General features: G+C 38.4%; 1 protein-coding gene across 1 annotated transcript; it reads right to left on the bottom strand.

Annotated features, from left to right (window-relative positions):
• Positions 1 to 7981: 7981 nt before the first annotated feature.
• On the bottom strand, positions 7982 to 18054 carry LOC142099248 (kinetochore protein Nuf2-A-like). Its single transcript, XM_075182509.1, has 13 exons — positions 17881 to 18054; positions 16356 to 16430; positions 13915 to 13991; positions 11473 to 11534; positions 11291 to 11388; positions 11104 to 11177; positions 10338 to 10434; positions 9943 to 10005; positions 9619 to 9756; positions 9237 to 9377; positions 8962 to 9137; positions 8589 to 8724; positions 7982 to 8251 (listed from the first exon to the last, which is right to left on the bottom strand). Exons 1-13 carry the CDS (start codon positions 18001 to 18003, stop codon positions 8123 to 8125), a joined length of 1389 nt encoding a protein of 462 aa, XP_075038610.1. The 5' UTR covers positions 18004 to 18054; the 3' UTR covers positions 7982 to 8122.
• Positions 18055 to 18532: the final 478 nt, after the last annotated feature.

Raw genomic sequence — 18532 nt, 5'->3', positions numbered from 1 at the left:
TTGCTGCCATCTCGGGTGCCAGGCCACGCCCCAGAGACATTATTTTTAATACAGGTAGGACATTTCATCTCTACAAAATAATACTTTCTCAATACAATGCATTTTGTTCCTCGCATTTTTTCTATTTGGAAATGAAGTTTTATGATTGCTGATTGAATACAAAAACTGGTGTGCTAAGAACTGACCACTAGATGGTAGCACTGCTTCATAATGTGTAGAGCTTAGTGAAATTTTCATTTAATTTGGTTCCTTGCTCTATTCACAGGCTATATATCGTGTGAAATGTGAATTTATAAATACAGTGCAGAATCGCATAACACGGAAGTGTGAAATAAAAACAGAACTTGAAGACTGCATCGTTGGAACTTTGCATCACTGTGAAATGACTTCTTTTGCAGTGATTATGCTTATAATTTGCAATGATATAAGAAGAGGCATTTATTATCGTAGTTTAATATGTTTACTAATGGAAGTGAAATTTACAGATATAAATTAAATTAGCAAGGATAGAAGCTAAAACAATAAAGGATCATAATATGTGCATATGTTATACATGGGTTGATGCAGTTACAAGACTTGTAAAAGAAAAAGTATAACATTTATTTTTCCCATTTTATAACAATAATGTTGTAAGCCAGTGACTACTGTGATAGATCTCCCTTGATAGATTCAGCTAAGTCTGGATATAATAGCAGCTAACATGCCACACTACTTACCGGGCTATACTGGATCTGTTCCTGAGAGCAAAATCTACTCTCTGATGGTGTCATTACTTTGAAAGTGCATATTGCAGAATGCTTTGATATGGTAGCAAGGAATAATTTAAAAAAATGTATCTTGTATATGCCTGGTCAGCCCAAAGCACATCGACTGCTGACCTTTAAGTACAAATGGCAGGTGGGATTGTGTGAAAGGACTAATATACAGAAAATGCAAGCTGCATTCCATCCAACTGTAAGGGTTAGTGCACGTGGATGTCAGAGTTCCTTCCAGTCTACTCCACATTCAATAAGCAGTAAACAGAGTGCTATTAAAGAGCTAAGCATAAGGATCATAGCACAAAAGCATTACATGACTGCAATGGATGCATTTTGCACTTGCATCTATGGCTCAGTATCCATGCTTGTGTCAAGTAAAAGTTCATCTTTTGTGTTGGGATAGATGATCCCTATGCCGAGCTCTGTTAGAGGTCTTCTCACCATGACAGCTTATCTTAGTTAAACATATACAAATCAAGCTATAAAAATCAAGCTAAGGATATGATTATGTGGAACGCCTTATTCTACACCCTTTTATCTGGTTTTAATAATCTTACTTGGCAAATGAAATCTCATGTTTGCACTGTTTGCAGAACTTGGTGTACTGGTGCAAGGAACGCCTTTACTAATACTTCTGCTCTTCCGCAATAGCTGCCATCTTGCTCCATTGCACCATATGCATCGGCAGAAATGTAGGTGCACTTGCGCTAATTGAGGGACATAGTGGGTCCAAAGCTGGTTTTCACCTCATAAATTTCCTCCAAATTTTTTGACACCATAGTAGTCTATGTAAAAGAAAAAAGAAAAAGAGATGGGGAACATTAGTTGCTACTATTGCACCCAGATGCTTCATTTCATTTGTACCTGCCTCTTGCTTCACAGCCACAAAATAATAATAAATCCGATGTTAAACACTTAGAAATCTTCTTGTACTATAAGATGATGGCTTTATTGATCCTTTTTGTTCACCATTTTTGTATCCATTGTAACATTTAGCCACAATTTATAATTGCACAAACATAATGCCTGCAGGGCTTGTTAGTAGGGATTTCTATAAAAGAATCGCCAAATAATCATAAGATGATCTGTAAAAATTGTTATTTATTTTTCTCTTTCATTATGGTTACAAAACATTTCACTTAATTGAGTTTCTCTGAGGGTTAACTTTTTTGCAGAGTCATAATCATAGTGAAAAATAAGCAAAGAAAGTGACGGGGGCAGGTTGGGCCTGCACTGCCTAGATAAATTGTTTCACATTCATCCACATCTCTTACATTACTCCACAATGGACCTATTCAATGTATCTTGTTGTTTTCTCCTGCTCACTTTCACCCTACTTCTCTCCAAACTTCTCTTCTCTCTCCAACATCCTCTTTTTCCATCCTCCCCATCATTATCTCTAACTCCTTACCATCCCCCACGCTGGTCTTTACCTGTGAACTATTTTGTTTTGTGAGCCTGCTTCACTCGCCAAACATTCAGAAACAAACCTTACACCCACAAATCTGATCCTTCTCATGGGTGCTGACGACATTTTACCAAATCATGTGCAACCCCCACTATCTACTTCCGCTCCTCATTCCTCCCCAAAACTTCCCATCAACCTCATACTTCCAATCCCTTTAACCTTATCCACATCCAAAGGCATAAGTATCATAGTAGAACGGGGTGCAGCTTTCCCAGGGCCCTCAGCTGGGAGGGGCCCACCTCCCCATGTGTACATGTGTTTTTTTTCACCCTTGGGTACATGGGGGGCCCTACAAAATGTTCCAATGGGGCCCACATAGTTACATAACTGTCCATTTCTCCATTCCCTTTGCCTATGCACTCTGGCACTTGAGGTGTGTTTGTATCCATCCAAGAGCTATTTATTTGAAAGTCCCTCAACCTCCTTTAATTATAGAAACCACACTTACCTTTTCCAACACTACATACCCTGCAGCTCTCTCCTATGGTGTATTCTCTTTATCGGTAAGATGTTTAAGAAAGGCCCTTTACACCATTAAGCCTGTAGATCTCCTACTCGGCGAGCAGATGTAATTGTTACTAGAAACAATATTGAAAGGGTGAGCCATTTGAGGGAAACATCTTGCAGATGTTAAAACAGACCTGAGGTTAAGGAATCCAAACCAATGTTGAGATCCTAGGGTGCCACAAAATTTTTAATTAGTGGCCGCAATCTTTTTACTGCTTGAAATAAATTGGTAAATGAGGCTCTGAGATGCCAACTTGGCATCAAGAAGAATACTTAGTGCAGACATTTGTACTTTCAGTGTAGAGAGAGCCAGACCCTTAACAAAACCATCTTTAAGAAATTCTAGAATAACTGGGATACTGGCCGACATAGGATCCTCTATCCTATGTTTTGAACACAAAATGAACTTGTTCTAATCTCTGTAATAATACTAGAAGAATTATTCTCTAGTATTTATTATTAAATTTCATCCGAGGCACCTTTTGTAATTTAAAATCGACCGCTCAACCTCCATGTCATCAAAGAGAGCGAGTCCAGATTTAGGTGAAGGACTGGACCTTGATGCAGATGATCTAGCCTGCCTGGCAGAAGCATTCTCCAAGCTACTGCAAACCAGTGATGGCGAGGCCAAAATAAGAGAATTGCACGTACTTCTACCATCTCTTTCTTGACTTACAATAGAATGTTAACAATAATGGGGAAAGGAAGGAACACATAACCCAGTTTGAAATTTCACAGTACTGATAGGACGTCTACTGCTAGTGCCCTGTTGTCTCTGTGATGGAAATAGAACGGAGGCTTCTTGGCATTCTGGGCTGTCATCAAACCGATCTCGGGGATCCCAAATTTCTGGCCTAGTAGGCAAAGAGACTCATGTAAGGCCCTTTCCTCTAGGAGGATTTGAAATCTGCTGAGATAATCTGCTATGGCACTGTCTTTGCCCGCTACATGATTTCAGATATTTTTATGCATATAATATCTGAGCTGTTACTTCTGACAATATTGACCTGCTTCTGGTGCCCCCTTGTTTGTTTATGAAAGCAAGTACAGTTCTGTTTTTGAAAAGTTTCTTCAGATGTTTGAACTGTAAGCAGGATTGAAAGTGCTGAAGTTAATGCACACTACTCTCATATCTGGAACATTCCTTTGGAGATGCTTATCCTCCTTTAGCCAGGTGCCTTGAATTATTTCTATATGCAGATGGACTCTCCCATCTGTAGCACTGGAGTCTGTTGTAAGCATTGTCCACACTGGTTCTGAAAGGGTTATACATTGACTTCTTAACCTTGGATGTTGCCAACAGTAGAGGGACCATTTTGCAATCCTTGAAAGGCTGAGAGTATTAGGAATTAGTTATATGAAAGTCCCACGTAAACAAACATACCAGAGGTTTTGAGCTCCAATCGACGTTTAAAATCTGAGAATAACTATAAGGAGCAGCATACACAACCAATAGGAAAACCTAGGGATAAAGAAAGCTCAACTCATCCCTCAATGCTATGACCAAGGTGTCGTCCAGATATTGCCACATGGTTATGTCACGCTTTCTTAGAACAGCCATATGTGGCTGGATCACGTATAAATAACTTATGGTTTAAATTTATTTAAAGGAAATAGCGCAGGGCGCGTAATTATATAATTGTAGATGTACTAATTTTGTTGTACCGTGTGGCACTTTGTATAGGAAATACACTAATTTCTGAGATATATGTCTGATGCAATAAGCACTTGTTTGTGGAGTCAGTTGTGTAGCTTTGAGAGGAAATCCTCATTAAGGCTAATTAAGTCTATTCATGTGAGTAACCAACATAGAATAAATGCACCAAAGGAGGTTGTTACTGGTGTTCCCGAGTGACCTTTTGTCCAGTGTGTTAGAACCTGTCTGAACATTGTAAACATCATGTGATGTAGGATATCACAGATAAGTGTAAATTTTGTCAAGTGTAAATTGCATTTAAATTCATGTTTGGGGAAACTTATTACATCCCGATACTAGGCTGTCACCAAAATTGTAGAAAACAGCACTGGTTTGTACTGAAATGTATCATTGCTCCATCTGACTTTCTGACCACTGGTATCTTCGACCAGTGTGAACTGTCCTTGTCAGGACACTTGAGCTAAACAAACATACTTGCTTCAAGACCTGCTAAACATTTTTTTCCCTTCTGTAATTTCCTGTGACCTACAGATTAGACCCAATTCCACTCTGTTTCCGACTGTTCTGAAGTTTGGACCCCGCTCTTAGTACCACTGCTCTGCCTGCTGCCCAGTGCGATAGGCCAGGGGGGAATCCATTCACAGCAATGCTGATCTAAAGAAAGTGATCAGGAGTACCAGCAACCGGGTACACCAGCAGCAACAGTGACCCAAAGGGAATGCAGTTCTGGATGCCGTTAAGGAGTCCAGTGTTGGCAGCACTGTAAGCCCCTCCTACTACGGCAAAACTGGAATAAAGAAAAGGAACGGTGGCAAAGTAAGCCCAGCCAGTTCCCAGCAACAACAGACAGGGTGGAATAGGCGGTCCATCCTGTCACACCATAGCAACCACTAAAACTTTGGTGAAGGTTCTAGGTGACGAGGAAAGGCCAAAAGGAAAGCTGGTGAACTGGAAATGATGATCCTGATAAGAATATCAGTAATTGATGGTGCTGGATTGCAATTGGGATGTGAAGATTCAAGTCTTGTAGATCTACCAAGGTTAACAAATCTCCTTCCCCTACCGCATTGAGAATGGAGTTGACCGAAATTTGCAAGTCTAGAACAGTTCAGAAACCTCATGAAGACTTCCAAACTAAGAAAAGTTTTGAATAAAAAACTGTTCCTTCTATTTGCAGGGACAGGAACAATAACTTTTGTTTTCAACAGATCTTGAAGGTTGTGTTCTAAAGCTTGTTTTTCCTGGAGGGAAGACCGATTTGAGACATTCCAAAATGAGAAACTATATACTGTAGCCCTTTCCAACATCTTGTACCCACTGATTCGGAGTGGTAAATTTCCAGACCTCTGCAAAGTATGCAATTCTGCCCCCTACTGGGATAAACAGAGGTTGACCTTGAAGGAAGTCATTGCGCTCTTTGAAGCTCTTGCCTGCAGTTTTTGCTAAAGGCCCGCAGCAAGGACTGGCTAGAATTATTATAAAGCTGCCTGGAATAATGTTTACCTCGGTCTAAATACAAGCTTCCTTAAACTGTTGTCTAGAAGAAAAAATGTCTTCCTCTTTATCTTGAGGTAGACTGTTAGATCTACTCACTGCAGACATCTGTATCGCAACATCCGGTTTCTCCCCAGAGAAAAGTAGCTTCCAACAGGAGTGTGGCCAGACAATTTTCTGCCTGCAGGTCTTTTGCCCAGGGGCATAGCCAAATAGCCCTTTTTGCTACTACTGCTGAAGTCGAAAAGAATGGTCTCACAAATAAAATCAATGGTTTTTTGCATAAATTCATATACATTTCAACAAATATTGTCTACTGATATTTCCTCAATGTCAGTATGCAAAACACTAAACTATAACCTAAGAGCTCTCGAGACTGAAGCTACTGCTACGCCAGACTTGAGGTAATATGTAACTTTGAAACAGCTCTCCATCTTTCTGTCCACAGGGTCCTTCAGGTGACACCACCATCTAATGGAATCGTGGTCTTTAGCAACCGACTTGCTTTAGCGAAATAAATATTAGGTGCAAGACTCCATTTGGATATATCATCCTGAAAGGGATATATATGGTTTATTTTCTTTATATTAGGTTGGTATTTATCCAACACTTGCCACTCTTATAAAGGGTATGAAAGCCCCAGCTTTCACCTGATGGTCTAAAAAGAGAGCATTCTGCAGTGTAATGGGGACAGGTGCATCATCCACACCCCTAGATTTGTGATATGCCCGAGGAAAACATTAGCAGAGTCTAGGTTAAACATCCTGGAATCTTCCTTGATCTCTCAATCACTATCCTACACAGAATCTAACCACAGTAAATAAAGTATTTTACTCCTTGCTATTAAACAATTTAGTGGTAGCACCTCATACTAAACATTTGAAGATGTTACGAAATCAAATATTGGGTATAACAACTAAATTGTTAAAACATAAAGAACTTTTTTTTCCCCATATACACAGAATCTAGCTCTATCAGAGAACCCACTGAATCAGTAGATGGGCTGGACCTCTTTTTGACCCCTGCTCCAGAGACAAAGAATCATGCATTGGTTAGATCATCCAAGAGAAAAACTGTGTTTAATAAATAAGTCACGCCCACCTTGATGTGAAGCTTAAGCTCCTTCCCTTTTGAGGTTAACCAATCAGTACAAACAGGAGCCATGCCACTGCAGCAAGGCACTTAAGCCTATAATGGGATTTGAACCTGCGCTACAGCCATGAACTACCCTTTAAGTCATTGGCTATTAGACCACTGAACCACCTGGGTTTTGTTTTGCTTTTCTTTGGGCCACACACACACACCTCCTATATACTTAGCAAAGCATCAGGCTGAAGTAGAGTCATGGGTTCACCTGACAACCTACCACTGGGGGTACTGCAGTTTCAAGCAGGTCCCAGTTATTGGGAGACTGATTGCAATTGTGTGTACCCCCCTGGGGCATCTGGTTGCCATGAGCCTGTTTGTATGTCACTGGGTGTGTGAGTTTCAGACTTCTTAAGAAACTTTCAAATGACAAACTCTGCCTGGACCCTCTATATCCCATTGTCCGTGTCTCCCATAGGATGTAACAGAAATACAAAGGTCTATCGAGAATAGGCTACATTCAAATGTCCAGATACACTGGGCTCCCCAAGTACATAAAATAAAGGTGACACTCATATTGAACCATGCCCCACTTTTAGCTCAATGTATCATTCCTCACCGGCGATAATCAGTCTCTGGTGTGTCCCAACATACCTATAAAGGAATGAATCCATCCAAAAGGCTACATCCCTCACATTTTAGATTAAAAAAAAAATGGAGGTACATTTTTGAAAATGTGGGAAGGCTACATCAAGAATCTAACCCGAGAACACGCAAAGTAAGATTCAAGGATATCTGCAAAACACCACATGGTTCAAATTATGTTTTATAGCTCAAGACCCTCCCATTCAATTTTAATGTTACTGCTAGTGGCAGAGAGGTTGAGCAGTCGGAAATTGCCCATGCAGACCTAATTCTACTTCGCATGATAACAAAACACAACTTTATGCTTGGCATAAGTTACATTAATAGAGTACTATCCTGCAAATGACTCAAACTCAAATAACTGAATACAGCTATTTCAGTGAACACTTATTTATTTACATTGTGTACATATACAAACAGCGTTAAACATTTTGGAAAACTTGAATAAGTTATAATTGAGAGAAAAAAAAAAAAAAAAAAGTGAAACATTCTGAAATATTGCCGGCTTTACCGCCGACTCAACATCCGCTTCAGCTCAGATATCTTTTCGCGCCTCCGCTCAGCACTGCGATCGGATGCTTTTTGCAAACTGTCATGGTATTTTTCTAATCCAGTTTTGAAACCAGTCATAACATCCTAAAAAGATAATAGGAAGAGATGTTAAGTAGGCAGGGGATACTGCAGTGTGACGGTAGGTGGGGGGATTTCTATCTTTTTCATTAAAAGTATATGTAGTAGAAATAACTACTGTATGTGTCCTCCTTTACAAGCAGATACATTGTCTTCATATATGTAACAGCATCTGCAAGGTAGGTGTGGTCCGGTATAGTTTAATTGGCTATAGCAGAATCATAATGTAATTTCACATTCTGCATAAGGAGCACACAGTGGTGTCATATAGAGTGCAAAAATAATTACTGGGAAAGATGTACTCAGAAGAGAAGACCCAGCCTATCCACAACAGAGAACCTACTTGATATTTCTTCTTCTCTTCCTCTGCTGTTTCAAGTAGCTGATCTTTCTTATTGCTTATTTGCTGGATTTCTTGAAGAACATGAGACACCCGTTCATGCACAGCCTGTCTCTTTTCTTGGATGTGACTGCAGACCCTGTATAAATGGAGATAGGACTGAGACTTTTATATTAATACATAGCACATGCACTGCTGTAACCAGAATTGCTCTTTCATTGTTTACAACTTTATTGAGCTACTTTTGTTTTTGGTACCCTGTATGGTATTTTAAAATTAATTCAAAACTCTACATGTGATAAGACTGTTCCATAAAACTGCACAACCACTTAGACAGTCATTGTTATCTAGCCATGTAAGAGGAATCAAAACTTACTCTAAGATTTCTTTTTTGCGCTCTTCAAAATCTTCTTGTTTCTTCTGGTTTTTAATATCCATTTTTGAAAGTTTCTCTTTCTTAATCATAATGGTTCTTTTTAATTGCGCATCTTCATTAGATACAGACTTCAGTTCCAAGTTTTTATTTACAATTTGCTCTTCTTTTTGTCTAGTCTGCAATAAAACAATCACAATGCCAGTGACTACCGTGAGGCACGGATTCCTTTCCTCACAAAACATAATCAGAAGTAGATAGAAAAGTTTGGTCTGTACCTCTTCGCGGATCCTCCTGTACGTCTCCAGGTTGGCTTCAATGCTGTGAAGTTTTTTATTGTAAGCCACTATATCTGACTGCCACAAACAAGCCACAACCACTCTCTCTCTGTAATGGTCATAATTCTCACTTGTTTCTTGCTGTGAATGCAAAGTTAAATATTTTTATTTATAAAGCACAAACATTTAATGAGGGGGGGTCCAAAGTTTGAAAAAAAGAAGAGGGAGAGCAGGATAGTATTCCAAATCGGGGGAGGTAAAAACATGTTGAAGAAGTATTATAACTGAAACATGCAATGAATCCAACAAAGGAGAAGGTACTCTAAGTCAACTTAATGCAATGTGTAGCTATTATAGAAATAACATTTCTTCAGGTTTTTACCCTTGCTTGCTTCAGTCTCTGCACATTTTCCTTCATCCTCTCTGTCTTACTCTTGCGCTGTTCTGGAGATTCCACAATCTGGGATTTTAGGCGCTCTTGCTCTTCCTTCATGGTGGCTATTGTAAGCTTATACTGGTTCTGTGGCAAATAGAGATATTTTAATCAAATCAATTAGCAAACAATCATCTGCAGTTACACAAAATGCATTAAAAATGCACATTAGTCTTAAAAGAACTAGAGAGAATGAATTGCAGCTACAGTAATGACAAAACTAAGTATTCTCACCCAAGATGATCTAATTTACCCATTGAGAAGTTTACTCACCAGTTTCTTGTTTTTTTCTGCAAAATCAGTTTTTTTTTGTGCAATCTTTTCCTGAAAAACCACCTACAAAAGAAAACAATGGTATACAACATAATAGTTTGCAAATCAGTGTATAAAAGAAAAAAAAAAAAAAAATATGAGTAACAGAGCTCTGTTAGATGACTGCTTTTTATACTTGGCCTGCCTCCGTGACAAAAAGAACACTGGTAAGAATTATTTTCAGATCCTGTTAATAGCAGTTTAAACGAGCTGCGTTTTATTATAAAATAGCAATCATTTGGTCAAACACTTAGATGGGTCGCCAGAATAAAAAAAAATTATAAAAAAAATAAAGTCATACTGAAACTGAATGCATGAAAAACAGAAATACAATTAAAAAAAAGGGGGTCACTTACATCTTTTGCACGATATTCCTGGCTTATTGTCTGCTGCAAGTCATGGATATCACTAGAAAGTGCTTTGAATTCTGCTTGTTGTTCAGGCGGTACAGTTCTAACACAAAAATAAAAAGAACGGTAAAATATTTTTACAAAAGAAGAGCGCATACATTATATTGTTTCTTATTAATATGTGAAGACTGCACAGTGGTCAAGTAAACCTAGAAACTAAAAGGGCTGCAGTAAAATGAAACAAGATCAGCACTAGCAAGTAATAGTTAATTTAAAAAGCCTCATCTTGTCTGGCCAATATAAATAGAAAGTAAAATAAATGTACATCGTTCGAAATGAAGTCTTCTATGTGACCAGATGGAACACCCAAAGAACAATGGCTGCTTGTAGATATTTGCAGACATCCAAAATGTCATATGGATTGATGTACATTTCTTCTTATTTACTAGCCAGATAAAATAAAAGCTTTTTAAACGTATGGTCCCTAAACTTCGAAACCAGTGTTTTCCATTAATTTTTAGTGTGCAGTTGCTTGTGGAATAATGAAAAGCCAAGTTGTAGTATGATTGGAAGGGCTTTTGTTTTTTTTTAAAAATATTCTAAAGATCGTTCATCAGCCAAATTGAGGTTCATCTCTCTATAGTCAGAAGTGATACAGAACACTGCTCTAAAACATACATATTTTATCCCAGTGATTGCATTGCAGGTGATCTAAAATGCAAGGCTGTACTGCACCCGTTTGTGAAAGCCTATAAGGAAGTTGCAAACTTACGTGAGTTTCTCTATCTTGGCTTCTAACTCTTGAATCGTCCTCTGCTGCTGGTTCATATTCTCCAAAGCAGATTTCTAGAAGAAAACAGCAATAGTATAATTTCCAAATGAAAGATAACAAATTAAAGTAATAGGTGTCATTTAAATGAATAATGTTGATAAAAAAAAATTATATATTTTTTGCTTACATAGCTCATGCAGAATGCTGTGTACATCTCCTTTCGTGTTTCCCTGAAGTGAAAATAGTTAACAATCCCACTCAGCAGATAGAGAGTGCGCTTCCCTTCTAAACACAAGACACATTCTGTCAGGTTAATGTCCAGCTTGTCAGACTGCTGTCAACTCATCTATTATCATAAATCAAACTTACTTGGATTCAGGACATCAGATGGGTGAAAATCATACACTTGACACATCTGCAGGAATCGTGGCCTTCATATATATCAAGAACAGAGAAGAGCTTTAATAGATGTATACATTATGAAACCATTATATTACATGGTCTTGAGTATTAAGTTCTTAATGGTAGTCTACAAGTTTATTCTGATAGCTCATAGCAAACATTTTAAGAACATCTGCTCTGTTAAAAATACATTCACTTTACATTCAGAAGAAACACAGGATTTTTATACTTGCATTCAGTGCTAGGGGGCACGGACACTGGGGTATTGAGGGTCCTTTCAGGAGCTTGACACTAAGAATATCTGTAGAAAATCTGTATCTCCTCCCCTTTCTATCCTAAGAACAGCCCCATCCTCAAGAAAAGTGAGGTGTGGAGATCTGCAAGAGAGCCCTTGGTTCAGAAACCTCAGCACTGGAGATAGCCAGGAGAAAAAAAACAAGTTGTGCCTATAAAAAAAAAACTCCGCTCCACCGAGTTTTAAAGTGGGGCTGTTGCAGCGCAGACAATACCAAGTTCAAATTACAAGTTATAGGTGGATTGTATGGAGGCTGCCCATGTATCATTCCCTGCAAAAACACACTGCACTTCCAGATGGAGTGCCCCTCTCTTCTGAAAGAAAACTAAAAGAGCAAACGGGCTAACTGAAAGGATACATCTGTTAGATGTATTTGACTGTATAGTGACTATTAATATAACAATTTATCAGTAGGCTATAGATCCAGTAATGATATTGGATGTACTTTGGTGATAAAACTAATCTGTGGAACCTTGTGCTTACTATGGTACGTTCCTATAAAGAAATGTCTTTGGTTCTTTGCCTCTGTGATGCATAATTTACGCCACTGTTGGATGCTTTTTGAATTTTAATACACTACATATACAACACACACTTTTAACTATTATTTTGTTTCTGTGTTTGATGTTTTAATATAATCTAATAAAAAATAAGTTTTATATCTATGTCTAACTGATAAGGGACTGGAGTGCCTCTATCTACTCTTCTCTGACCATAGTTATGTACATGTTAGAGTGCACCCCATCTATTTTGTGAGTTTATATTAAATCCTGAATAATAGATGACTAGTCCTAAATCTGTGTGCGACCACATCTCTTTTTTTCATATGAAAACTACTTTTTGCACCAGGAAATATTAGTCTTCCAAATCAGATTCCACCTTAGAGGAAGACGCCACAATGGCCCTGCTCACATCCTGAGAATGTCCATGAACCACAATCTTCTGCGAACAGAGGGAACAGAAAATCAGATGAAACTTCCATGAAACAGACATTGTGCCCACTAAAACTATATGCGGAGCCCATGTTCCTGCGCAAAATCACTGCCCCTTGTGGCACAACTGAGGTAATTTTCATCATGTCCAAATCTAGCTGACCCCTTTTTATTTTTACAATTGGTTGAAACACTTCCAGATGTATAGCCCATTCTCCGTAGAGTAGAGCACGCCTGTTAAGAAAATCTTTTTGCCAGTTCTACACTTGTAGTATGAACACAGTTGAGATTGTTGTTAAAATATTGTTCTGCCCGACGCATTATAATGTTTATTCCCTCATAGCAAGAGTGCACTTTGTGCCTCCCTAATGATAGATGCATGCCACTGCCAAGGCAATGTTTAGCTGAAGTTTAAGAGCACTTCCCGCAACAGATGTTCTTTGACTAGAGCACGTTTTACACAGGTCTCCTTTGTAGCAGGTTTCTCAGGTAATTTGACTTCAGTTCAAAGGCCCTGAAAACAATGGAGTGTGACACACAAAGCTCCCTAGTCCAAAAAGCTTGAGTCTGCTGTTACAATTGTCTAATCCAAACTGGTGAAGGTGCAACCTTTGTTTAGGTTGTCCATCTTCAGCCACCAGAGGATCTTCTGACACATCTTTGGAAGACAGTCCAGTGAACTGGCAGGTCAAGAAAAGGTGTAATTTGTCACATTTTGATAACAATTCAATCTGGAACTCCCTCGTATGGAACAGTGTAAATTGCACCATCTTGAAGATCAAGACTATCTTTTCCAAGACCTTCATGCAAAAAACTTCATGCATGATGTCAGATAAGGTCATCCTGCAGCATTAATATTAAAAGTAAAGCTGCTACAAACCGCTTTGAAAAAAAAGCACCCAGCTCCTGTGGGCACATTGAAAAAACTCCAGGGCGGAATACAGACTTGGTAGAGATATTCTAAAAGTCAAATTCCTGGAAGGAAAATCCATACCCCAGCATCAGTGTCTCACAAAAGATGCAAGACAAAACTAAAGTGCATTTAAGACACATTTCTAAATCACATTGAGAACAATTCACTAGGGTTCTTGTGTTGACAAATAGAAAAAAGTAGCAACAATTAAACTTTAAAAAAAAAACAAAAAAAAACAGCTGTCTTCGCACAAGAAATGGAATACATACATGAGTTTCAGAATATAAGCCACTGGAGCAAAACCTTCAACAAGATGTGGGTACGGAATTTCTAAATCCATCGGTACCTGCACATATAAGTTTACTTTTGTCAAATGTCAGCCTATAATATTACCAACTCAAAAGCTCTAAATCAACAGTCTCCAACCAAAATTTGATGCTAGACACTTGCTGTAGAAAAAGGTTAATCGACTACATTACAACAAAAATATTAAAATGATATATTACTATAACAGAAGTACCATCATATTTGCCGTATAGGTAGCAACTACTTACATACAGTCAGGTCCATAAACATTGGGACATCGACACAATTCTCATATTTTGGGCTCTATACACCACCACAATGGATTTGAAATGAAACAAACAAGATGTGCTCTAACTGCAGACTTTCAGCTTTAATTTGAGGGAATTTACATCCAAATCAGGTGAACGGTGTAGGAATTACAACAGTTTCTATATGTGCCTCCCACTGTTTTAAGGGACCAAAAGTAATGGGACAAACTAAACAATCCTACAAACTTTCACTTTTTAATACTTTGCTGCAAATCCTTTGCAGGCAATTACAGCCTGAAGTCTGAAACGCAAAGACATCACCAGACGCTAGGTTTCATCCCTGGTGATGCTCTGCCAGGCCTCTACTGCAAATGTCTTCAGTTCCTGCTTGTTCTTGGGGCATTTTCCCTTCAGTTTTGTCTTCATCAAGTGAAATGCATGCTCAATCGGATTCAGGTCAGGTGATTGACTTGGCCATTGCATAATATTCCACTTGTTAGCCTTAAAAAAACTCTTTGGTTGCTTTTGCAGTATGCTTCGGGTCATTGTCCATCTGCACTGTGAAGCGCCGTCCAATGAGTTCTGAAGCATTTGACTGAATATGAGCAGATAATATTGCCCGAAACACTTCAGAATTCATCCTGCTGCTTTTGTCAGCAGTCACATCATCAATAAATACAAGGGAACCAGTTCCATTGGCAGCTATACATGTCCACGCCATGACACTACCACCACCATGCTTCACTGATGAGGTGGTATGTTTTGGATCATGAGCAGTTCCTTTCCTTCTCCATACTCTTCTCTTCCCATCACTCTGGTACAAGTTGATCTTTGTTTCATCTGTCCATAGGATGTTGTTCCAGAACTGTAATGGCTTTTTTAGATGTTGTTTGCCAAACTTCAATCTGTTCTTCCTGTTTTTTGTGGCTCACAAATGGTTTACATCTTGTGGTGAACCCTCTATATTCACTCTTGTGAAGTCTTCTCTTGATTGTTGACTTTGACACAAATACACCTACCTCCTGGAGAGTGTTCTTGATTTGGCCAACTGTTGTGAAGGGGTTTTTCTTCACCAGGGAAAAAATTCTTCTGTCATCCAACACAGTTGTTTTCCGTGTTCTTCCGGGTCTTTTGGTATTGCCGAGTTCTCCGGTGCGTTCTTTCTTTTTAAGAATGTTCCAAACAGTTGATTTGGCCACACCTAATGTTTTTGCTATCTCTTTGATGGGTTTGTTTTGATTTTTCAGCCTAATGATGGCTTGTTTCACTTATAGTGACAGCTCTTTGGATCTCATATTGAGAGTCGACAGCAACAGATTCCAAATGCAAATGTCACACCTAGAATCAACTCCAGACCTTTTACCTGCTTAATTGATGATGAAATAATGAGGGAATAGCCCACACATGTCCATGAAATAGCTTTGGAGTCGATTGTCCCATTACTTTTGGTCCCTTAAAAAGTGGGAGGCACATATAGAAACTGTTGTAATTCCTACATCGTTCACCTGATTTGGATGTAAATGCCCTCAAATTAAAGCTGAAAGTCTGCAGGTAAATAACATCTTGTTAGTTTCATTTCAAATCCATTGTGGTGGTGTATAGAGCCCAAAATATGAGAATTGTGTCTATGTCCCAATATTTATGGACCTGACTGTATATCTTATCTGGCCCCTTCGCTCTGAATTTACTAGTAATGCCAGTGGCTCTATACAGCAGAGCCAAATAGTCCGGCGAGTCTACGTTTTTCCTGTCGGACCACAGAATTTTCAGATAATGAATTTAATCAGAATTTGTTCCTGAAGGCATCTTTAGTAATGTTGCAGTTCCTTACCATAGCAATAGATGCACTATGTAATGCTATAGCTCTGCAACACATTGCAAATGTTTTCATTTTCCCTGACAGTCAAGTACAGACTGACCTGGGGTGTGCATGTATGCACAACATAATGGTCTATTTGTCATATGTGACCATTCGTGAACATTTTGGATCCATTGGATCATGGCAGTTTATAATAGCAGAATGCACTTTCGTTGCCAACATATCTTTCATTCATACATCCACAAAAAATATGAATCCTTACAATTACCACCTACTATTGGTACATAACATAGGCATAGAATTCAGCAATTTAGACTCCTGGAAAACACGCCCATACCATATAAAACTGTTCCACTCCATGACTGAATACTTGCTGCAGCACTCTCATGAAGAGCTTCTGTACCCATTCTACCTGCAAATTAATTCATAGAGTTAAATCTAGGTATTAGGTTTACAAGATCAAAAAAGGACTAATTTACAAAGCTAAAAAAATTGTAAACACTAAAATGAATATAGCTATATAAATAAATGTTATATTATATTTTAGATTCTAAATATGGTACCTTTATCACTGGGCAATTGTATGTTGATGAGCATCTCAAGTCCTTGAATAACTAAGGCTAGGTACAAACTGGAGCATTATCATCCAAATCAACCAAAGTCGGGTTAGTGTGTATAGTGACACGATGGTCGAAAGACGTTCCAATGTGTCAATTGTCGGCTCATTTGGTTGTTCGTACTGTTTAATATTTTACGATCTCCATAGATTACAGAGTCATGCTCTTTTCAGCCGATGCAAACAATGAATGTCCCGGTGAATAAATGTAGAGAGTACTGTAGAAGGAATAATTCAATTGTTCGTTCTGAGACAGAATGTTTTGTTTCAAGGTCACAGAAGCTAACGAAATTTGTTAGGACATGTGGATAGCTATAACAAGGCTGTTTTAATTAGTGTGACAAGAATGAATGAATATTGTGCCGTCATTCTCTGAAGACTGGAGGACCAGATGAAGAACACAGATCTGTGTCAGTGTGTATGCATGAATCGCCAGACTGATCGGACCTTCAGTCGCAGGTACAATAGTTATAGATAACACATCTTTGGAAAGTTCTTCAGTGTGTATCTAGCCTTAGAGAGAAATTTGGGTTTCCCAAAGATGTGATTTATTGCTATTTAAAACGTCAACATGTCATATTGACCAAATTTGAACAGGGAGTCCTATGAAAACGTTATTGCAGCCCTTGGGATATTCAAGGCTCATCTCCTTCACATACTCCTACTTAATAGGTGAATATGATAACTATAATTAACACGCTTGAGAGAAATGGGAAGAGGACCGTTGCCCCCTGCGAGATGAAGACTAGAGTACACTTCTCAGTAGTTCTCGAAAGGCAACTACCAACTACTATTCAGATTTACATTCTCCACAGAGCTTACCTCACTCCATGGAGACTGGCTAAATTTAGACCTGATCAAACTACCGAATGTCCAAAATGTGGTGCTCCCTGCCCTAACATTAAATGGTTTTGCCTTTTTTCCTCCAAAATCTGGGTTACAACCATATTCTAAAATGCCAATGCCTCTTTAATTATAATCCTTTTACATAATGGGGGTGAAAAAAAAAAACAAAACAAGAAACATAAAACAGTAAACTCATCCTAAACCTTTGGAAATTATACTAGAAGATCTGGTCAGAAGCTACCTCATTGATAGATTACTATAGTATTGCGACATGCTGTAGTGTACTATATTCTTGTTATAGTAATATGACAATGTATAATTAAAGATTAGAATTTTAACCTACAACACAAATCGGTGATGGCTATTCCAACCAGATTAGAATGACTGCAACACATCTTACCTTCGGGTTAGGATAGATATCATTTTTCGTAAAGCTTTTACCTTCGGTACCAGTTAAAATATTCTGCCGTAAAAAATTAACCAGCTCTATTGCTGGAAACATCGGAAATGTCAGCTTATCCATATCTGTGACAGTAAGTGATGTGGACAGAAAAAGGAAGAATCACGCTGGGTCCTAGAAAAAGACAATTTTAAAAATCAGTTCATGCAAAAAAAAAAAAAAAAAAAGTTATAAACATCAAAAACCAGGGACCTAAACAAGATGTGTTATTTACCTACTTACAATTATTATTGGCAAAAGTGAAGAAACAACCTAGGCATCATCATGATCAACATTTATTTATATAGTGCTACCTAATTCTGTAGCTCTTTACAATTGGGGACATACATAGTATTAGACAATACTGGGTAATAGAGACAGAGAGGTCTGAAGGCCTAGCTCGCAAGCTTACATCTATGGGACAATGGGAGTTGAATGCATGAGGTTAAGTCTACATATTGTATTTTGGTCCATCCAGATTGCAAAGGTATAAAGTGATTTGTATGCTATATGATCCAGTCACACAGCAATGTTGGTCAGGGGGGTCAGAGGGTTGTTGTCTTGGGTGAATTGTGTAAATGGTGGCAATAAGGTAACTTACTGAGGTTAAGCG

The sequence above is a fragment of the Mixophyes fleayi genome, chromosome 8 (genome assembly GCF_038048845.1).
Source record: "Mixophyes fleayi isolate aMixFle1 chromosome 8, aMixFle1.hap1, whole genome shotgun sequence".
Lineage (NCBI taxonomy): Eukaryota > Metazoa > Chordata > Amphibia > Anura > Limnodynastidae > Mixophyes > Mixophyes fleayi.
The sequence above is the reverse complement of the archived record's forward strand: the minus strand, read 5'-3'. Positions and strand labels throughout refer to the sequence as shown.